The 23,397-nt window shown below is 43.1% G+C and overlaps 1 protein-coding gene across 4 annotated transcripts in view; it reads left to right on the top strand.

Annotated features, from left to right (window-relative positions):
• KCNQ1 (potassium voltage-gated channel subfamily Q member 1) overlaps window positions 1–23,397 on the top strand; it is a 282,535-nt gene that overhangs the window by 28,723 nt on the left and 230,415 nt on the right. For all 4 annotated transcript variants that reach the window (XM_028733561.2, XM_028733552.2, XM_028733570.2 and 1 more), the window contains exon 2: window positions 12,747–12,837. In XM_028733561.2, coding sequence (XP_028589394.2) covers window positions 12,747–12,837 — 91 coding nt within the window. The remainder of the gene's footprint in view (window positions 1–12,746; window positions 12,838–23,397) is intronic.

Below are 23,397 nucleotides of genomic sequence, written 5' to 3'. Positions count from 1 at the left end.
AAAACATCTGTGCCATGCTTCTGCCCTCTCCTGCTGCCTTGAATGCTGCAACAGCAGTATCCCAGATGCTGGTACCATTATTTGCTAGTGTCCCTGGTCCTGGGATGAGGCCAAGGAAATGTTCTAGGTGGTAGAATGGGAGGGAGGTCCTCCAGCTCAGGTTGTAAGGAGTATTCTGTGGCGGGATCATAGTTCTTGCATGCTTGTTATTTGTGGTTGCCTCCTGTGCACTATGGAGTTATCTAGTTGTAACTGGAATTACAGGGATGCGGGTGGCGCTGTGGGTAAAACCTCAGTCCCTAGGACTTGCTGATTGCAAGGTCGGCGGTTCGAATCCCCGCGGCAGGGTGAGCTCCCGTTGTTCGGTCCCAGCTCCTGCCCACATAGCAGTTCGAAAGCACCCCTAAGTGCAAGTAGATAAATAGGTACCGCTTTATAGCGGGAAGGTAAACGGCGTTTCCGTGTGCGGCGCTAGTGCTGGCTTGCCAGATGCCGCTTAGTCACGTTGGCCACGTGACCCGGAAGTGTCTCCGGACAGCGCTGGCTCCTGGCCTCTTGAGCGAGATGAGCGCGCAACCCCAGAGTCGGTCACGACTGGCCTGTATGGGCAGGGGTACCTTTACCTTTTAACTGGAATTACAACTCCATCTTTGCCATAGACATTTCTGGGAGGTAGTTGTGTTAACCTCTTGCAGCAAAAACAGTTAAAGAGCCTTGTTGCTCCTTAAACATATTTTTATTAAAGATTTATTGGTTTACAAAAGTATGTGTGGTGTCTCTTTTTTTCAAGACCAGCAAATCTATTATGACATAAGCTTTGCCAGATGCATGAAGTGAAATCTCAGTTGGCAGGCATATAAAGGAGAGAACTGTAAGGTGGGAGCTGAATGGCAATATGATGCAAAAATTACTGTCAGTGATAAGCAGAGCTTAAATATACGCTAAGCAGACACACATTGAACCTTTTATAATAGCAGCCTTATTGTGTGGCCCTTACTGTTAGCCTGGCAGAAGAGAGGCTGTGTATAGGTTGTTGTTATTTGTATAGTACGGTCGCATCTTACAGGCATTAAACTTGTGCAGTTTCAACCTAGTGCAGTTGCAGGCCAGCTGGATTAAAAAGGTAAAGGTACCCCTGCCCGTTTTCGGGCCAGTCGTGACCGACTCTGGGGTTGCGAGCCCATATCGCTTAAGAGGCCGGGGGCCAGCGCTGTCCGGAGACACTTCCGGGTCACGTGGCCAGCGTGACGAAGCTGCTCTGGCGAGCCAGCACCAGCGCAGCACACGGAAACGCCGTTTACCTTCCCGCTATAAAGCGGTCCCTATTTATCTACCGGTACTTGCACTTAAGAGTGCTTTCGAACTGCTAGGTGGGCAGGAGCTGGGACCGAACGATGGGAGCTCACCCCGCCACGGGGATTCGAACCACCGACCATACGATCGGCAAGTCCTAGGCGCTGGGTTTTTACCCACAGCGCCACCCGCGTCCAACCTAGTGCAGTTGCAGGCCAGCTGGATTAGATTGTGCTAATTAAATGCACACAGGGTTTTCCCAGTGCACAAAAGAGTTTTCAAGCTCTCTGCCTTGCTTACTGGCCAAGGGCTCTTTCAGCACATCAGCTCTGGAAGTCTGGGGGTGGTTGGGCAAAATCTCACAGGAACTTGCACAGCCCCCATGAGATCTTGCAAGAGCATCACAGAACTAGTGCCAGTAAGCAAGGCAGAGAGCACAGAAGGAGATTTTAAGCTCCAGAAGGGTAAGAATGCATGCCTCCCCGCCCCCCCCCCCAAGGAGGACTTTAGGGTTCATGTGGTGAGGCAAGGGGGAAAGTCCTGTTGCACAAGTAGACCTTCTGCACCTGCAACAACTTAGTTGAGCCCCAGCTTTAATACAAGGATGCCAAGTGACAGCTTGTGCAGGCATAGCCTTGATGTGCTTGCTTCTGACATTATTGATCTATGATCTGCTATAGTCTTAACAGCTGATTTGAATATTAACATTTTGCATATTTTGGAAACCTGCAGGAATAGCTGGGAAAGTTAATATCTTAAAGCATAATTAGTTACATCAAGAACATGTGTTGTTCAGACATTTGTTCTTGATACATTTCAATACATTCTCTCAACACTATCTAAATATACACTCTGAAGTAGTAGCTTAATGTCGGGGTCTTTGAACTCAGACTGAAACTGGTATCTTGTCTTTGCTGACAGCATGCACATGACAATTTGATTATCCAGGGGCAGGTTAGCAATGCCTTCCTCATCCACAAACTTCTTAAATGGGCTTAATATGTGTGCTCTTTCAATTCATGAAACCTACTCAGAACATAAACTGCATGGACTGTCAACCATTTCACAGTTTGTGACTGTGGGCGAGGCTGCTAACAGTTGGAGGATCTAAAGCAGAGGTTTTCAACCTTTTTGAGTCCAGGACTCCCTTGACCAACTACATTGTTTCTGCAGCACTCCTGTGGGGCTCAGGAGCCCAGTTATGTCACCCCTTGCCTGCAGAGCTATCAGTCTCTCACCCTTTCTTGAACACGCTCCCTTGTGGAGTGTTCCCTCAGCCTCCTCTCCCCTCTCCTTGGGAGTCTTCTGGGCAGTCGCAGCTGCTGCCCCTGGTCTCTGAGGTGCCCCCCCTGCCCCAAGGAGAGGTGCCTCCTCACACTGCCTCACAGGGGCCTGGGAATTGTCTGTCCATTCCCAACAGCAAGAGCTGGTGGACTGGCTGGCTGCGCTCCCTTGCCTGCTTGCTTGCTTATTCCGAGACTGCCCCAGCTTCTGGCAACCAGCACCCCCTCACCAGCCCTAGAAGCATCACTCACCTGTGGCGCTTGTAGCCAGGACTGCTGCACAAACAGCTGTACACACCTTTGGGAGGCAGAGACAGGAGAGGGCATCAGAGGAGGGTGGGAAGGAAAGAGGGCACCCCTGACCATCATTCAAAGCACCCCAGGGTGCCACGGCACACCGGTTGAAAAACCACTGTACTGAAGGCTTCAAGAGTCTTTCATGGTAAATTTTTCATTTATTGGGTAAAGAGAAATGTGCAACAAGACTCTTATTTTAATCCCAAGAGAGGGAGAGAGAGAGAGAGAGAGAGAAGATGTTCCACATTTGTTATTAAAAAACAGCAACCAGCATAGTGTATTACATTGATCATCAAAGTCAGTGACCCGATGGTGCAGAAAAGTCATCTTCAGGTTGACAGCTGCTATTATTTATTTGTTTCTTTATTTGACTTTTAGTCACTTATTATCCAAAGGTCTCCAAGTGACTTATAACACATTCAGAACATGAATATAAATAAATTATACCATAAAAACAGAACAAAACAACCCCCATTACAGCCACTGGAAGCTCTGGCAGCACACTGATGACAAAACAGCATGATCTTGATCTATCAAAAGCCTGGGGAAGATCCTAAGATTGTTAATGAAAGATGTCAATGAAGGCACCAGGCAGACCTTGAGAGTGGGGGCCTCACTCTCCTTTGTCATCACCTTCTGAGCCTCCCTTAGACCTGGAAATCTGGAAAAGAGCCCCAGAAGAAGCTCTAAGGGTCTGGGTATATTCATATCAGGGGAGGCATTCTAGAAGATGTTGGGGTCCCGAGCTGTAAGGCAAAACCATCACTTTGAATTGGGCTCAGAAGCATACAGGCAGGCAGCGTAGTTGTAAGAGAAATGGTGTTAAGTGGCATGTTAACTTTCAACCTGTCAGCAGTTGCACATCTACATTCTGTACTAATTGAAGCTTCTGAACAGTCATCAAAGGCAGCCCAGTGTAAAGTGCATTGCGATAGTTCAGTATTGAGGTTACCAAAGCATAGATGACTGTAGTCAAGTTAACCCTGTCCAGAGAGGTTGTAGTTGTGCCATAACCTATGCTGATGTACTTTGCACCACTGAGATGACCTGCACCTCAAGTGACAGCAATGGATCTGGAAGAAGCCCCTAGCTATGAACCTGCTCCTTCAGAGGGAGTGTGGCTCCATCTACAGTAGGCTGTACACCACTCAGCTGGTCAGAGGAACTACTAACAGCATCTCAGTCTTGTTTGAATTCAGCTTCAGTTTATTGGCCCAAATTCAGCCCATGATTGCTATTGAGCACTAACTTAGCACATGCACAGATGCGTATTCTAGTATTGTTTCAGAAATGAATGCCTGTGTAATTGGTTTGTTGATGTCTCTATATTGTTAAGTAGGTGCACCCCAATTCTTTGTGTGATGCTCCAGAGGAGCAGCACTTAGTTGGGTTTGGTTTCCCTTGGAATGAGGTCACTGGAGGCTTACAGCTATTTCGTAATATTAGCCTTTATTTACAAACGAACAGGTTGAGCACAGGTGAAGGGAGGTCCGGACAGCCCATTAGCCTCAATGAGGCAGTTGCATGCCTTCACTGCTCCTCCTTTGGCTATGTATAGGAGCCACACCACCTTGGAGACACCTGCTTGCCCGCTAGCTGAGACTCGCCTCTTCCTCTTCCTGCACTTCTCAGAAGGCCCATGAGGAGCACACTGCTTGCCGCTGCCTAGGAAGGGTGGGGTTGCCACCACTGCCACTGCTCCCCCACCTACTCCTCTCTGGCCTTTTTTCTCCCATGCCACCTTCAGTGTGCCAGGGCTTCCCTGGACTGCCTCTAATTGCCTCAGGTGGTATTGGTGGCGGTGGGACATCATTTTCTGTTTTGCCTCAAGCAGCAAAATACTTTGGGCTGGCCCTAGGTGAAGATACAATATTTAATACTCAGGCAGATGTCACAGCTTTCACTATCCCCTGTGGGATGAAAAGGAGGAGGAGGAACGTGGCTAACAAGGAAAGAGTTCAGCAGCACCGCTCCCCACTCTCCCCCTCAGAAACTCCCAATTCTGTGATTCTGTGAAAATGAATTTTAGGTTCGCAGCAGTTCCTTTGAAGCCCCTCACCAAATTATTTTCTCCTTTGATTCCTTTGTTAGCTCCCTCCCTTCTTTCATTGAGTTTCGCTTCCCCACCACGATAGCTTTCCATTTGGCAATTGCTCAATATGTTGGTTTTCTCCTCCTCTACATGTACCCTGGGGGAAAAAAGAGTAGAATTTGTTTGCACAGGTGCAAGTTTGTAGTAGAATGACACTAGAAGTTTCTTATTATTTCATACTTTTAGTATAGGCTGAATTTGGCCATCATGTGTGGGCAGTTAAGTTGCCTTTTGTGTTCAGACTTGGCTCTTGTTGTAAGAGATAATCAGGTTTGAGTGTGCTGCCATTGTCCAACCTGCATTTAGCGAAGTTCACTTCTTTCTGTGACCGCTGAAACCTTTGTGCCATTTTTGCCTTTTACTAGAAGTAAAAGGTAGAAGAGGGAGTGGTTATAATAAAACATGCTGGCAAATTGTGTAGGGTCAGCCTGTGGAAAATAACTTTTGTGAAGTGTTTTGCTTCAGCGCTGTTCTCTATTCCGCATTTAAAAACAGTGTTGCATATATGTATGGCACTTTATAAAATGTGGAAAAGAGACTTAACCGTGCCTACCTTTTTAATTGATTAGCAGCTGAACTGCCCTGGTGTCTAAGATGCTGTTTATGCACCATGCAATATGAATGAACCCCAGACAAGGCTGTACTCTCCGTCCAGAAATCGGAGAATAGTACTTGACCCCCATTTGTAAGTGATGTCATAAAGACACCAAAGCTTAGCTTTTGTTTTTCACCAGAGGACCATGCAGCACTTTGCAGACACTAAGCAGGTTCTCAGTATGTCGTTGGATACAGAGCAGAATGAATATTAGGCTTTCACAAGTATTCTCCTAGTGTAGGCATTCACACTGTTGTGTACTGCTTGTCTAGTAGTATTGGGTCCAGAAACTGATGTTTGTTCCCTGTCATAATCACACGTATTGAAGTTGGACAAGTTGGTCATTGTGTATATTATGAAGCAGAGTGATAGATGTTACCTTGTTTTTTATATATGCCAAAGCAACACCGTTTGCTCTTCTGCCTGTACTACTAAATAGCAATTTCATATGGATACATTTTTCATTTCAAGAATCCTTTAAGTGCTCTTCAGCTGGTATTTGAATGGACACGAGCAATATTTTGAATCTACAGGAAAATGGAGAATCTTATACATAAATAAAATGTCTTCAAAACCTAGAAGTTTGCTTACATTTGTCAGCAATTGATGCAGCCTTGACCAAAGGTGTTCACAGATGCAAAGAAGCATTTTTAAATAAACCACTTTCTGAGTACTTCTTATCTGCCACAAATACGCTAGGAGCAAGTATTTTGTACAGTGGTATCTCAGGTTACATACGCTTCAGGTTACAGACTCCGCTAACCCAGAAATAGTACCTCGGGTTAAGAACTTTGCTTCAGGATGAGAACAGAAATTGTGCTCCAGCAGCGCAGCAGCAGCAGGAGGCCCCATTAGCTAAAGTGGTTTTCAGGTTAAGATCAGTTTCAGGTTAATAACGGACCTCCGGTACGAATTAAGTACTTAACCCGAGGTACCACTGTACTCTATTTTCATCTATTGCATGGGGAGAAACCAACCTGGAGAAGTGTGTGGCTGTCCTCTCAACTTTTAAACAACGTGATCCTCAAGTTAATTGCATGGTCTGCAGATCTTGCAGCTGCATGTTCTTGCTGGACATAACATCCACCCTCTTGATTTGTGTGATGTTCAAATCTGCATTGGCCATAAATCTGGAAAAAACTCCAGAAATATGCAGCCTCTCAGAGGTGGTACAGGGGTTATAATCTCTGGGCTGTGGCTTCTGCTTAATGTTCTAACTGAGATAATACCCTTCTGTGCAAGGAAAGATCTGGGGGATATTTTACTTAAACCACCACTATATAATGATGGCATTTTGAACAGCTGTTTACAAATCGCCGTCAAGATAATTAAATGTTCAAACAGGAAAGCACTTTTGACCTCACTTGCTTTGAAATACCGTAATTGTACAATGAAATACAACACAAAGTAGAATAATGGTTTGCTGGAGCCCTGAAATCAGCTGCATTGTGTCACTTCTGATAAACCTGTTTTACTAGTAACACAGCCTTGGATTACTTACGCACACTGCTCCCTATCTCTTTTTAAAATAGCAGGTGGGTTGTTGTTTTTTTAAAAAATCAGCCAAATATTGTATGCTTTTTGTCGCAGTGTGTGTGTCTTTCACTTTTATTGGTGCTACCCTTTTCATTTACTGGTTGTCCCTTGTTCACAGGAAGTCTTTTTTATGTGGGGTGAGGATATAATATAGAGAACTACTTCAGAGAAAACATTTAAGATGCAGTAAATACACGGGTGGCACTGTGGTCTAAACCACTGAGCCTTTTGGGCTTGCAGATCAGAAGGTCGGCGGTTCAAATCCCTGCGACGGGATGAGCTCCCAGCTCCTGCCAACTTAGCAGTTTGAAAGCATGCCAAAAAGTGCAAGTAGATAAGTAGGTGTTGCTCTGGCGGGAAGGTAAACGGCATTTCCATGCGCTGCTCTGGTTTCAGTGTTCCGTTGTGCCAGAAGTGGCTTAGTCATGCTGGCCACATGACCTGGAAAAACTGTCTGCGGAGCGGACAAACGCCGGCTCCCTCAGCCTGTAAAGCGAGATGAGCACCGCAACCCCAGAGTCGTCTGCGACTGGACTTAACTGTCAGGGGTCCCTTTACCTCTACCTTTTAAAATGTTGAAGCTGGGGTGGAGTATTCTTGTCTGCTGCTCTGGCAGATTAGGGAGGTGCTCTGTGAAATGTGGGTTCCAAAATAGAGGCAGAATAGATGCCCAATTTTGATCTTAAATGCTGTAAGATAACTTCCTGGGCAGCTCTAAAATATGTTGCTTGTGTTTATACGTGTGCTGAACCAATGCCTGGACACAGTAATGGACTGAATGAAGCCTAATGAACAGAAGCTGAATCCCAGCGAGATGGAAGCCTTCCATGTGAGTGCTTCTTAAGTCAGGGAATCTAGTAAATGCCCTGTTCTGTAGAGGGTTACACTCCCTTTGAAGGATCAGGTAACATATCTTGGGGTGTTCCTTGGTCCACTGTTGCCCTCGGAGGGCCAAGTGTCCTTGGTGGCTAGGAGTACCTTTAAGCCAGCTTTGGCTGGTACACCAGGTATGACTTTTCCTGGACCTGGATAACCTGATCACAGTAGATAACCTTAAGGCTCAACCTCTGCAATACATTCTCTGTGGGGCTTCCCTTAATATTGGTCTGGAAGTTGTAGCTGGTACAAAATGTGGCTGCTAAGCTGCTTTGTGGAGTGACATGTCACCAGCATGTGACACTTTTTTAAGCAATTACACTTAGATACCAATAAGCTTAAACTGGGCCATGTTTAAGCTTATAGTATTGACATATAAAACCCTTACTAAAGGTAAAGGTAAAGGTACCCCTGCCCGTACGGGCCAGTCTTGACAGACTCTAGGGTTGTGCATCCATCTCACTCAAGAGGCCGGGGGCCAGCGCTGTCCGGAGACACTTCCGGGTCACGTGGCCAGCGTGACATCGCTGCTCTGGTGAGCCAGAGCCGCACACGGAAACGCCGTTTACCTTCCCGCTAGTAAGCGGTCCCTATTTATCTACTTGCACCCAGGGGTGCTTTCAAACTGCTAGGTTGGCAGGCGCTGGGACCAAACGACGGGAGCGCACCCTGCCGCGGGGATTCGAACTGCCGACCTTTCAATCGGCAAGCCCTAGGCGCTGAGGCTTTTACCCACAGTGCCACCCGCGTCCCGAACAAAACCCTTACCACACACAGGCAAATTGATGTGGGAACAGGAATTCCTACAGATACCTTGATCTCTGACCATGTTTGGTCTTTAAAGGCAACATTTGGAACTGTGTTAGGAAATTAACCAGCAACAGTTAGATCATTAGGTTTTATAAATCATGCAAAAGCTAATCATGAAGCAGTCTTTCTGGGCAATTCTGTATGCAGATGTTTTTGGAACTACAGTCATACCTCGGGATAAATACGCTTCAGGATAAGTATTTCCGGGTTGCACTCCGCAGCGACCCAGAAGTAACGGAGTGCATTACTTTCGGGTTTCGCTGCTCACACATGCGCAGACGACGTCATGTGCATGCGCGGAAGCGACGAAACGCGGCACGCGCAGATGCGCTGTCGCGTCTTACGTTCTGTTCGGGATGCGAACGGGGCTCCGGAACGGATCCTGTTCGCATCCCGAGGTACCACTGTACTGAAATTAACCCCAGATGAGGTGTGTGTGCTGCTATGTAAAATAGGGAAGAATGATAAATGCACTAGCAAAGTGGGATATGCTAGACATTTTAAAGTTTATGGGAGGGATAGATAGTTGAGTCCGATTGATCAAAAAGTATGTATCACACAAGTAATATACATTCTGGCACTTTACACGCAGAGCAGGTTGCAGGGTGCTGCAAGTATTTTAAAAATGCCAATCAATTTCTAATTTTACAACAGAGATACATGAGAAAGTGTCTCATTGAACAGACATATTTTTATAGATATAAAATGCATAATTATATGTAGCTAAACAAAATTGCAATATGCATTCAGAAGACATGCAAAACAATTCATTGTATGTTCTGGGTACTGCAGCTGAAAGCTGCTGTAAGTGAATCCTCTGACTTCCTGTAGCGCTTGTCCATAAGATAAACAGATTACAACTTTTTAAGCATTTGTGTACTTCAGTTGCCTCTGTTTATAAAGAAGGTTTTGAAACTAAGTTGTAAAAACATGATGCACATGATATAAAGGGCTTCTTTCCCAAACCTTCTTTAACATCAGAATGCTTGGTGTGATATTGGAATTGGCCCCCTAGATATGTGGCTGTTCATTTAAATTATGTGCTGCAGATATATTTTGTAATTCTGGGAAAACATCATTCTTAGATGTCTAAATTATTGGTCACCAAATGTCAATTGGGTGATAGAAAAATTAAGATCTGGACTCTCCTTTTGGAAGCAATGCAGGCTAATTTGTTTCCATTAGGTTATCATAGTTACTGGATCTTTCTTTCCTGGGGCTGGAGTAGATGGCCATTAGAAATGTGTCAACTGGCCAAAAAAAATTGTGTTTCTGTATTATTTTGATTGATAAAGAAAGTTGTCATAGGCTTTGAGATGTTGCCACCTGGTGGTCAGTTTCCTACTTGGCTCAACAGTTAATAGCTGCTATATCAGCTGCTGAATTCATAAGGGGTCTTCACAGCCCACTTTCTTGAGGGGGGGGGAGCAACAACCAAATTCAGATATCTGAGATGTGGTTTTACCTTGATGTGAAACCATTTTTGATGCTGCCCATTTTATTTGTGCTATGATCCATAAATGTTGCTTTCTATGCACCTTCATTTTTGTTTTTTTAAGTATTGTAACATGTATGCATGTTTGCACTTTTAAGCAAATCAATGTCCTCTTTGTTTAGAAATTTTTAAAATTAATACACATTAAACAGGATCCAAAAAGCCATCAGAAGAAGGAAAAGAGCTGCTACTGCTTCTTCTTTTTTTGTAAATGCAAACTTGTGCAAGAGTTCATGTAGTGCTGAAATATGTACGTTCCATTGCTGTCCTCATGCTTCCATTTTGCAATAGTTTTTACAAACTTATGGAAGCGGAAGAATATTTCTAGTTTTAGTTTCACTTTCATATTGAGCACTCTAGCAAAAAGTGTAAAACAGTCCTTTCGTAAGTAGAAGACACTATTGCATGCAGAAGGACATCTAACAATGTGGACACCAATTATGCAAACATGTATCTATAAAACAATTGTTCTCTGCGGGAGATGGCCTTGGGGAAAATATTTCTGTCAAATAGTTGAGGTTATACAATTAAACAATTAATATGGGAATATGGGGGCTGCATATTTCAAATTAATAATTTCAGCTTTTTCCTGGCACACACACACACAAACACACATGCACAAGTATCCTGTTTGTGCGCCTTGTTTTCTTAAAAAGTACAAATATTATTGCATTGTTCAGAGCCGTTTCAGGAAATCCAGTTCAGAATTGGGGGGGGAAAGGATATCTACTGTTTGACATGCACAGTAATTCTTTTATTCTGCACAAATAATAGCAGAAAGATGGCAGAATTGGGGCATAATGAGCACACACTGATTGAATGTGATGACTATTTAAATGCTAAGTCTTAATTTACCACAAAGCTACTGCATAAAATTGTGGGATTTTCTGTTTTTACATTGCACAGGTAGCAGCCCACAACCATGGCTGTTTGCTATATGGTCGGTCATGCAGCTGTGTCTGATGAGCAGACACAGTAGCTCCATGTTGGCCCAATGTGTGGTGGGCTTGTGGCTCCCAGAGAGGAGCTGTTGCAGCTGGTTGAATTGGCAATAGCATGTCAAATGCTGCAACTGCACAGCCTTCGTGTGCAGATATGCAAAGGGTTTGCCAGGGTCGGGTGGGAGAAGTGCTGCAAGATGAATTTGTACTTGTGTGGACATTGATGAAAACAAAATACCAGTACATGGAATCATTTTTAACATTTTAAAGTCTTACGACTGCTGTTGCAAAAACGGATACAGTGGTACCTCGGGTTAAGAACTTAATTTGTTCTGGAGGTCCGTTCTCAACCTGAAACTGTTCTTAACCTGAGCTACCACTTTAGCTAATGGGGCCTCCCGCTGCTGCCGCGCCACCGGAGCATGATTTCTGTTCTCATCCTGAAGCAAAATTCTTAACCCGAGGTACTACTTCCGGGTTAGCGGAGTCTGTAACCTGAAGCGTCTGTAACCCAAGGTTACATGGTCCCGAGTTCCTGCTCTGTCCTTCAGTTTGGTAGAAAGCCAATATGAAATTCTCATGGCCGGGGTGGATAGGTTTTTCTGTTGCACTTACCTTGCTTTTGTGAAGTGGCTGAGGTGTGTTTGTGAGTGTCCTTTCTTTCATACCACAAACCATCTCACCGGGGCTCTGCACTCTGCAGCCTTTCTGCTAAGCCCAGGACCAGGATGAAAGCACCAGGAAGTTACTCCTCCCATAGAGGTTTTTCAGATCAGGAAGTGTAGGTCGGCTGCAGGCTGCTACAAAACTGTTTACAGCAGGGGTGGGGAAACATTTCTTCAGTCTGGCAACAGTAAGGTGAGCTCAAAATCTACAGAAATTCTAAAGAAAATTTCAAGTGCCCTGCCCTGATTGAGGCAGGCAAATGGAAGTTTCTCTCTTGGAAGAGGAAAAAGAAAAAGAAAAATTGTAGGTCAGGCTTTGACATAGCATCAACGTATTTCTTATGGATTATGAGATTCTGTCCAAACTCTGCACTGCTCTCTAGTTCAACAAAAGTAGCCATGGTGTTAGCATCAGGCCTCTACAGTGGTACCTCGGGTTACATACGCTTCAGGTTACAGACTCTGCTAACCCAGAAATAGTGCTTCAGGTTAAGAACTCTGCTTCAGGATGAGAACAGAAATCATGCTCCGGCAGCGCGACAGCAGCAGGAGGCCCCATTAGCTAATGTGGTGCTTCAGGTTAAGAACAGTTTCAGGTTAAGTATGGACCTCCGGAACGAATTAAGTACTTAACCCGAGGTACCACTGTACTCCTCTCCAAACTCTTATTTTCTCCCCTGCAACAAATGAACAACTACAGACCTCTTTCCCATTCTCTCCCCATTCATGGACAATTCAATATTGGAGTATGGATAGCCTTTTTACAAAAATGTGCTTGCTGTTTAGTTTTTTTTGCCTTAAGTACTAGCTTTCTAATGAAATACTTTAGTGATTTTAATTTTTCTTGTTTCTTTTTTCCCCAGTTTCCTCATAGTGCTGGTCTGCCTTATATTCAGTGTGCTTTCCACGATTGATCAGTATGCAGCTCTTGCCACAGGAACATTATTTTGGATGGTATGCCAATGGATATTTGCTTTATATATCATCTTGGGAACAACACTTGTGTCTGCTTGCTGTTGAATTACTTTGAAAATGTGACTTTCAGTAATGTGTACATGCCAGCCCTCTCTTGTTTTTTTTGTATTCATTTATGGTGGTGTTTTTGGTTTCTTTTTTTCAAAACACAATTTCTGAATATGCCGACTGAACCTTACCAATACAGTCATGCTAATTGCCCCCTGATTCTGCATCTGTGCATTTAGACAGAAAAGAGTGTGCCATGGATCCACAGCATCCTCTTAAGGTAAATTGTATCAAGTTCATGGAATGCCTCTTAATAGCACCATAAGCAGTCCTTGCCCTCCTCTATTTCTTACTAGTACTTTGGTAGGAGTTAACTGGCATTGCATTACCTGACTTAATTTCTTAGGGTGGGCAAGCCAGCATTTATATTTAATTTGACTTGCCATTCTTTGAACAATTAGTCCTGCAGTTGTTTTGTGTGTTGGGAATTCCCTATTATACGTGCATTAATTGTTAATGTTGGCAAAACCTTAGCCTTCGTTTTCCAGCGAGTCAGCTTTCAGAGTTCATGTTCATATTTATAATTGGGGGGCGGGCGCAATCTTTATGTCTTTCAGGCGCAGTTCACTATGCTTGTACAATATTGGTTTTCTTTTCATTCTTTTTTCTTTGTCACTTATTGATAATTAATTAAATATATATATATATTAATGGAGCTGGTCATGAACAGCTACTTGCGGTAGTTGAGGAATAGCCAGTACAATTTTCACGAGGAAACAGATTAGCAAACTTCTACATAGGGTTCGAGAGTTCATTTATTTATTACCTGCCCTTCGCTGTAAGGTCCCAGGGCAAGTTACAACTTTTAAAACAATATTAAAAACAATTTAAAACATACAGGCAATATTTGGCAAGCTCCTAAACCAGCCGTCCCCAGCCTCATGCCCTCCAGGGGTTTTAGACTACAGTTTTGTTTTTTAAAGAACTTATAAAAGTTGTTTCTGAAGTGTCAAAGGACTGGCTATTAATGTCATTGTGGCCATTATTGCTTTATAGGGCTATGCATGCACATGGCGCTTTACAGAACCCTGCCTGAAGATACGCACCATCTAAAAATTGACACTGGAGATACCAGAAGAAGGGAAAGGGAAAAGTAGGCAGGGGGAAAACGAGAGGATGTGCATTCATTTCGTAGAGCATGGGTCTGTCTGTCTTGGCCACTGTAAATTGTAGCAGTTCATTCAGTCGCCTGTCCTATTTATTGATTGTGCTTGTGTTTTATCTACCTGTTTGAGTATGGTTTTGTATTTTATTCCATATTTTACAGTTAACTGCCTTGAACACAAGTGTTGCAACACACATCTAATAAATACGGTAATTACAGTGGTACCTTGGTTTAAGAACAGCTTAGTTTATGAACAACTTGGATTAAGAATGCTGCAAACCTGGAAGTAGGTGTTTTGGTTTGTGAACTTTGCCTTGGAAGCAGAACATGTTTCGCTTCCTGTTGAGTGTGTTCCATTTGTAAATTGAGTCCCCCGCTGCTATGGGAAAGCACAGCTTGGTTGAAAAACGCTTTGGTTTAAGAATGGACTTCCAGAATGGATTAAGTTCGTAAACTAAGGTACCACTGTAAAGGGCTTTTGAGAAATGCTTCATAGAAAAGTTGGCTCTTGAGGAGGGATTTGAAATCTAAAGCTAAAAGGCGCAACACAAAAGGAAAATGGAAGGAGGAAAAAAAGCAAGCTTGGGCATTGTTCCTGGTTACATAGTTATTGTAATGGCCAGTTGGAATGACTTTCAGAGCACAATACACAGTTAAGCAATTTTATTTCTGAATGATTTTAGCTGCAGGATTAATTTTCTGCCATTAGGTGGCAGTGCTGGTAGGGTTTTGCCTTTCTGTTTTGTGCTGGCAGTTTTTCAACACCAGCTAAAGTTGGATCCAGGCCTGTGACTGGATCATCATGTTGTAGGCCAGGGTATACGTACACTTGGCATGTTTAAAATATTGGTGTAAGAGAGTTTTGGCCATGACTCATAAAGAGAATGAGGCATATTTGTGTAAAAATTGTTTTTGAGAGTTCAATATTTAAACTATAGAAAAAGTAAATTCAAACACATATTCTCCCTGCGAGACTATATTTTTCTTTTATTTTCATAAGCAAGAGGTTTTATGGTGCCAAGACACAGCAGAATGTTGTTATCTCAGCATGATCTAAGAAAACCCAAGCACATGATCCAAGTGGATTAAATATTCTTCTGAACAGAGGGATATACAGTGTGCCTGAAAAAGCTATTTTCTCTCACGAATCTCATTTTGTTGTCAGTTTTGGTCCCAGAATTACAAGGGTACATATTTGTAGAGAAAATGCAACATCACATGTGCTAGATTACTGTATTTTTCGCCCCATAGGACGCACTTTCCCCCCTCCAAAAATGAAGGGGAAATGTGTGTGCGTCCTATGGGGCGAAGGCAGGCTTTCGCTGAAGCCTGGAGAGCGAGAGGCATCGGTGTGCACTGACCCCTCTCGCTCTCCAGGCTTCAGGAAGCTATCCGCAAGCCCCGCAAGTTCCCGCGGGCTCACAAGGCTTTGGGTGGCAGCCTGCCGCCCGAAGCACGGGGAGCCCTCCGGAGGGCTCCCCGTGCTTTGGGCGGGTGTCCGCAAGCCTTGCGCACCCGGCGGGAGGTCCCGCCGGGTGCACGAGGTTTGAGGTGGCAGCCTGACGCCTGACGCACGGGGAGCCCTCCGGAGGGCTCCCCGTGCTTCCGACAGGTGACCCCAAGGCTTGGGGCGGCAGCCGCGGCTGGGGGGGAAAAATAAATATTTTTTATTCATTCCCCCCCCCCCAAAAAAAACGAGGTGCGTCCTATAGGCCGGTGCGCCCTATAGGACGAAAAATACGGTACTTTTCTTCCCTTCAGGATTTAACTCTTGCTAATATTGGAGCATTTTTCATGTTGGCTTAAAAGTGTATAAGCCCTTCAATGTTTACTTTCCATTGTTTTTACTATTAATGTTTTTGGCAGAGATGTTTGTTTTCAATGTTGTATCCAAGAGAAACTAGGGCAGAGTCAATGTCAAAGGAAGCCTAAAAAGTTCTTTCTCACACAAACACCTCACTATTCAGGATAAGAAGTAAGGTAGGGAGGGTGGTTAATTGAATCACTGGGCTTTTTTTTTTTTTTTTTTTTTAAGATAATTTTCATTATATGTGAACAGCTGCCACCGCCCTTTACTACAGAGTGAAACAACTTATCCAATATTATAAACTTTGTTATTCATCTACATTTCATTTCACTTGAGATTGCAACGTCTTATGATTAATAATAATAATAATAATAATAATTTATGTATACCCCGCCCATCTGGCTGGGTTTCCCCAGCCACTCTGGGAGGCTTCCAACCAAATATTAAAAACAATACAGTATCAGACATTAAAAACTGCCCTAAACAGGGCCGCCTTCAGTTGTCTTTTAAAAGTAAAATAGTTGTTTATTGCCTTGACATCTGCTGGGAGGACGTTCCACAGGGCAGGCGCCACTACTGAGAAGGCAAAAAGTGTTCCATTAATTCTTACATAGAAATGCTTTCAGTGTAGGAATTTGGCAATATAATATCTGAAGTGACCTGGACTAGTTGCTGGATGGTAGCCCATAGGTGTCAGACTGATCGCTTTCTAAATCATTAAGCAGGTCCTAAACTTCCCACAGATCCAGAGCATCCTGCAGGTACCCAACAGGTGGCGAATGCTTTCTCCATCCCATCTTGGCAAAATGCCTCCGTAATAGCAGTGAGCTTCTTTCTCTGCTGCCAAGTGTGCTGATATTTATTGTGACATTTCTATAGCTTACATATGATGTCTTAATCAGTTAGCTGTCTGTTAATTAACTTGTTAGTTGACTAAAGCTGCAATCCTATGCCCATTTTCCTGGCAGCTGGTGCTGTTGAACTCAATGGGACTTACTGATGAGTAGGCATGTTTAGGATTGCATTGTATTTATAAATAAATGTGCTTATTTGAAGGCCTGAATGAAGGTGTTTGTTTTCAGGAACCTGAAAAAGGGGCATTTCACTCCTAATATTGGCATTATCCACCAAGGGCTACTCTGTGCATGTAGAAAAATCATGAGATGGAGTTCTTCTGGAATTGTAGTACTTTAGATTCCAGGTGTATGTCACAATCTTGAATGCTCACTCATGGAAAAAAAAAGCCCCCCTTCAACTAGTAAACTAGTATATAAGGGCGGATGTAGGTTAGAACACTCCTACCCACCCTGATGTACTAGTTTTCTACATGAGGGTTTGTTTTTCATGATTTTTTAAAAAATGTAATCCTCCCCTCCATCTCATCAGACCTACAGTCTCAAATGACACTGTCCAGAAAGGACTCTGTCGTGTAATTTTTCTTCTTCCCTCTAAGAAGGTGTACTGTTGTCTCCAAGATCCACCCAAGGATGATGAAACTTGAAAAACGGATAAATAGTTCACTTGGGGTTTTTATTGTTATTGTTGTTCTGAAACAGAGTTGCATATTGTATAACATTTGCACCTATTTTCAAACACTGGCCAGCAAAACCTGTGCTTTTAATGGGTTGCATGAGAGGAGGGTGAGAACGCACATAATATACACACCACTTCTGGAGATTTTAAATGGGTATCTAAGAATATTGCTATCCCAGCTGTAGCCCTCCTTTCTCCAGTGTGAGAAACAATGAGGGTGAATGCAAGGTCTGACATTATTTTGCCTCAAGAGCCTAATCCAAACATGCTAAGGCCAGTTTCTATGGGCCTTTTTGTATTTAGATGTGAACACCTGAACACAAAATACGCAAGTGGCACACGTACTGTGAACTGCAACCGTGTGTATTATTAAGGTAAAGGTAAAGGTACCCCTGCCCGTACGGGCCAGTCTTGACAGACTCTGGGGTTGTGCGCCCATCTCACTTAAGAGGCCAGGGGCCAGCGCTGTCCGGAGACACTTCCGGGTCACGTGGCCAGTGTGACATCGCTGCTCTGGCAAGCCAGCGCAGCACACGGAAACGCCATTTACCTTCCCGCTGGTAAGCGGTCCCTATTTATCTACTTGCACCTGGGGGTGCTTTCGAACTGCTCGGTTGGCAGACGCTGGGACCGAACGACGGGAGCGCACCCCGCCGCGGGGATTCGAACCACCGACCTTTTGATCGGCAAGCCCTAGGCGCTGAGGCTTTTACCCACAGCACCACCCGCGTCCCTAGTGTGTATTATTACCACCCCTATTTTAGCTTAAAATGTGGCTGGAGGCCTCGCTGTTGCATGCATGCTTTTAAAACGGAGATAATACTGCAAGCATGGTACCTGGGCAAATACAAAAAAGGTCTCAGGCCATATTGCTCTGGAAAAAGAGTGTGAAATGAGGCCAGAATATTGAAGGGAAGAACATCGCTGCTATCTTTCAACTATGAATTGGCACAGAAGGGAAAGATTTCCTTTGCAAAATCTACAGGGGGCAGTGTTAAGCCGTCTTGTGATGCAGCTGCAACTGAGGGTGCATTAATGGTTAAACGGTTAATTCTGCCATCATTTAATCATGAAAAATGTTTTGTTTTTTTCAAATAGTACGTGAGATATATATTTTAAAGTAAACAAAGAACTGTGGGGGAGAATAAGGGTCAGAGCTAATTGTTAATGAATATAATTCTTGTATAACCCCCCACAGCATTTGTAACTGAGTTCATGAATTTTATAGTGCCCTGGTAAGACTGCGGGGCAGGGGGAGATCAGGTATAGGGAGACAAGATTTGTACCTCTATAAAAATAATATTCAGAGTGTTTATATGTCTCCTGCAGTGTCCTTTCATCCATTCCCTCATAACTGTAATTCTGCTCTAAGCTTTTCAGTGGGAAAAATAAGCCTTGTATTGTTAGGCAGTGCACTGCAATGCAATGCAATGAAAGCAGTCCCCATGAAAAAGCAATCATACATGAAGAGGGGTCATTGTGGTGCAGTGGTTAGAGTGTCAGCTGAGGATCAAATTCAGGTTCATACCTTTACTGCGCACGCACCTCTGTTAGCGTAGCCTACCTCAAAGGGTTACTATTAGGATCAAACTGGAGGTGAGGAAAATCCGTGTCTGTCGCCCTGAGCTCCATGAAATCAGGGTGCAGGATTAAAATGGAATAAAATGAGTAAACAACATATTTCAGTTTGATTTAAAAAAAGCAAGCGTTATGCCTCAATTGTTATTTCCATTAATAAAAGTAGCAAACCATGTTGCACTTGTTATTTGTTTATTACCTGGCCTTTCATGTTCTTGTTGAAGAAGAAAAACAGAAAATGTGAAATTCAGCGACGAAACACCCTTAATTCACGTGGTCCTGACCCTGTAAGGAAGGGCTCTGGCCACAACCTTCGGATGTGACAGATTGCAATCCAGCACAGACCAATAGGGGTAAATTGTTCTCGCCATCGGCAGGCTGCTTCTCATGGCCAACGTGATAAGACATCGTGATCTCAGTATAATGACTGTAGTGGAGCATCATTGTTGGCAAGCTCAGTTTAGAGGATGGAGGCTGAATGGGTGGAGGAGGTTATCTGCTGCTGGGATGGGGGTGGGGAACATGGCCAGTTTTCAGCTGGAAGAACAGTTGTTGGTTTTGAGGAGGGAGGATAATGGAGTTGAAACTGGGTACATTTTAAATGGTACCTATTGAGGTGCTAGCTGCAAGGGCAGCTTTTTCCATTGCTGCTTGTTGAAAACTCTTTTCTAGTTTCAAGAAACCTTTTAAAGTGGACCTCTTTATCCCACTTTATCCATGTAGGGTTTGAAGCTGTTTTTAAATGCCAAGTTGGAGCTTTTTTTTAAAAAAAGAAGCAGCTATCACTGTCTTTATATATGAAATTGTGTAACATTTTTGGGGTGTGTGTGTGTGATTTTTTAAACTGTCAAATTGCTTCCCATATATGGGAAATGATTCATAAATGAATAAATAATTTTATTATTATTATTATTCTCACTTTTTGGTATATTAATTGCACATTCTGTAAGATATATCAGGGCTCTTTACAGGGAATTAAAGTCTGATTTTTAAGAAGTCAGAGCTTTTAAGAGAAAATTTGGCCATGGAAGTAACAATGAACATTTATTTCCATGTGGCACCAGCTGATTATAGATTTCTTTCCTCTCACACACTCACCGTTTAATGGAGTCTTGTTAATCCATGGCTACTATGTGAGTTAAGAGAAAACACAGCCTGGAAGGAAAACACAGTTTTAGGGAATTGTTGTAAAACCTTTAAAAAAATTAGAACTCTGAAATCCACATACATTTGCTTTTTCTGGAAATACCGTCAGACCTAAAATACTAGTTGAACTTTAACGATCGATTGTACTTACAGGTTTAGAACAGTAAATCTCACTTCACACAGAGCATCTGGATGAGAGCAGTTTTGCTATGCAGAAATGATTTTATACTTACAGTCCTACTATATATAATAAGCAGAGGAGAGGAAAAATTTTCTGTTCTTGAGATGGGGAGAGGAAACTTAAGCCTGTTAAACCCTGGCATACAGCAGAATTGAGCACTGAGAAGGATTTTTAAACTTATCAGTATTAGCATGTTACACTTGCAGTGACAGGTGTTTCCTTTATGTCTTGTCCAAAAGTCTGGGAAGTAGTTTGTCATTAAGTGCTACATTCAGTATGTATCTCAATTTCAATATAACTGGAGGGCCCATGGCTTTGTTAGGTCCTTGTTTTTACATCTGACCTCAGCCAGCTGGAGTCTATTGTCTTAAGCGTAATGTAACAGCTGACATAACATAACGGATATCAAGCTTAAAAGCCAAAGCAGCGTACTGAACTGATGGAAACGAGAGGAGAAAGGAATTGAGGGGTTGGGGCGGGTATTACAGCATCCTGACTCGAAGTGGAGGGCTGATTTTTGTTTTCCCTGGGGGAATTATCCAGGAAATAATGAGATGAGCCTTCTGATGCTCTGTTTGCAATTGATTGCATATGATAGACTACCGGAGGCAGGTTTGGGTTTGCCAGCTGTCACTAGCTGGTAGCTATTGAATTGCTTTAAGTGGCCCTTGGTGTGGAAAGAGAGCCTGAAATTGCAGGTGTGGCGTAATTGAATAACTGCAGTGAATACTGATGAGTAATTTGAAAAAAAGGACTGTGAAATAAATATATTGAAATGAACTTTTAATTTACAACATGCAAGTACTGAGTTTTATTGGGGGTGGGGGAGAGGATAGAATTAAGTTGTTGGGCATCCTAAAACGTTTGGAGGAAGGACAGAAAATAAGGCAGGCTTTTTTGGGGGGGGGGGAGGAATAGATGTTACAAGGGAAATTTGAAGTTCCCAGCCCAGTGTTTCCTTTGTAAGATAAATGCAGGGCAGGGAGATACCTGGAGGGAGGGGGTCCTTAATCCTTCCCCATTCACCATTTCCCCTCTGAAATTGCCCTCCCTTGCTGCTTTAAATTAATTTCTTCCCCAGCTGGGCTCCAAACCAGCTGGTGGGCGAAGGGGAGATTTTCAAGGGGGAAATCTGTAAGCACCCCTTCCTTCTACCTTCGCATTATCTCCGGAAATATGGGTTTAGGAACTTGCATTTGTGGAGATAACTTTGAGGCTCTTCCCTTAATTACCTGAAGTCATTTCTTTTACTTTTGGCATGGTCCATCCAGAGATAATTTTCAGGTTCCTTTTTGTTCCAGTGAGAAATATTTGCTTAGCATTGCCGTTGAAACCAGTGGAATTTCAAGAGCTTTTTCTAACCAAAGCTAAGCACTTTTATTAATAATACATAGGAAATATTTATGAACTGAAAATATAAAATGGAAAATTACATGCGCCTTATTCAATGCTTATTTTTTGTTATTTTTTTTGCATTGTAAAATGGATGCACAATTTCGAACTAATTGCTCTTAGTTTGAAATTGAATCAATGTGACATAGGAAAGGAAGGTCTCACTGCAACCTTAAAACAATAACTGAATATTAGCCCAGGATTGCTAACAATTATATATTAGCTAGGTCTGTCACTTTCTTAACTGTGAGGTGGGTATTCTTTAGAACTCAGCGGGTTAAAAAACAAATTATCTTTTGCTATGCGCTTATAGATAAAGCAGGCAATGCAGTTTGTTGTCCTTGGGATTTTTTTTGTTTAACGTTTACAGAATAAAAATGCTCATCTTGTGCAGGGTAGGACAGCTGCAGCCCAGAACAGCAAGTATGTTCATTGGGCAGGTAGGAGAGCTACCATAGATCAGAGACAAGAGTGCGTACTTTGCATGCAGCAGGTCTTAGGTGTTGGACTTGCATTCGACCGAGCTCCTCCGCCGTGATTAACGACCTGAGTCTGATGAGGCTCCAAGCACGTTCCCTCATTATGCAGAGTATCCAGCATGCAGGGAAGGAGCCGAGAAGTTTATGAGCTACATTGCTAAAGAGTTTTATTTCTTATTTCTAGTTACACAGACAGAAAAGAAATATACATGCTCTCTCTGTGAGAGCAGAGAGCAACTGGAAAACAAAGGAACAGGAAACCAGTAAACATCACATCCATCTCCTGTCTTCCATGAAACTTCCAACAGTCTGGAATCCCTGGAATGTAAACAGAGTCTTGTGACTCCAAGCAACAGCACAGTGTCACAAAATTGTAGCACTTGGTGGAGTAATAAATACAGTGGTACCTTAGGTTACATACGCTTCAGCTTACATACGCTTCAGGTTACAGACTCCGCTAACCCAGAAACAGTACCTCAGGTTAAGAACTTTGCTTCAGGATGAGAACAGAAATCGTGCAGCGGCGGCGTGGTAGCAGCAGGAGGCCCCATTAGCTAAAGTGGTGCTTCAGGTTAAGAACAGTTTCAGGTTAAGAACGGACCTCCAGTACAAATTAAGTATGTAAACAGAGGCACCACTGTACATGTTGATTTCACTGAATATATGAGCTATACACATTTATCAAAAAAGCTTAAATATGATACTTGCAAGATACTCAAGCTGAGCTGAGTGGGCCTTGCACATGTTAGAAACCCATTTTCCTTTCCACTGTGATTTGGGTGTTAAAAGCAACCGCATTCCAATTTCACATATTTTACACATTTGCCGCTCTGAGTTCCGACAGGAAGAAGGGCAATTTCAAAATGTAACAAATACATAAATATAAATACTGTAAGTTACTGTGAGGTATTTCTACATACTTTGTGGATTATTATTATTTTTTAAGTGTGTTTCTGTGTAAGCACAAACACTGGAAGATTTTGAATGAAGTCCCGGAGACTGAGGCATTTTAAAAAAGTAAATACTTGCAAGAATGCAAAGCTATGTCATTCTTCGTTTTGTTGGCTTCTGCTCCGTTCATGGCCTAAATCCCCCCTTATATGGCAGACTAGACATTGGAGTCTAGCGGCTGTCAACAGAAACATGTGGAATGTGCATTTTGAGGTAGCTCCAATTAGTGTTAAACTGAGAAAAGTAGTATGCTGGGTTGGGAGGGGGAAATGAATTAAGGTGTAAATATTACTGAAACAATCTTTCAGGGGAAAGCAAC

This window comes from Podarcis muralis, chromosome 1 (genome assembly GCF_964188315.1).
Source record: "Podarcis muralis chromosome 1, rPodMur119.hap1.1, whole genome shotgun sequence".
In the NCBI taxonomy this organism is placed as follows: domain Eukaryota; kingdom Metazoa; phylum Chordata; class Lepidosauria; order Squamata; family Lacertidae; genus Podarcis; species Podarcis muralis.
This window is presented reverse-complemented; position numbering and strand designations above follow the sequence as displayed.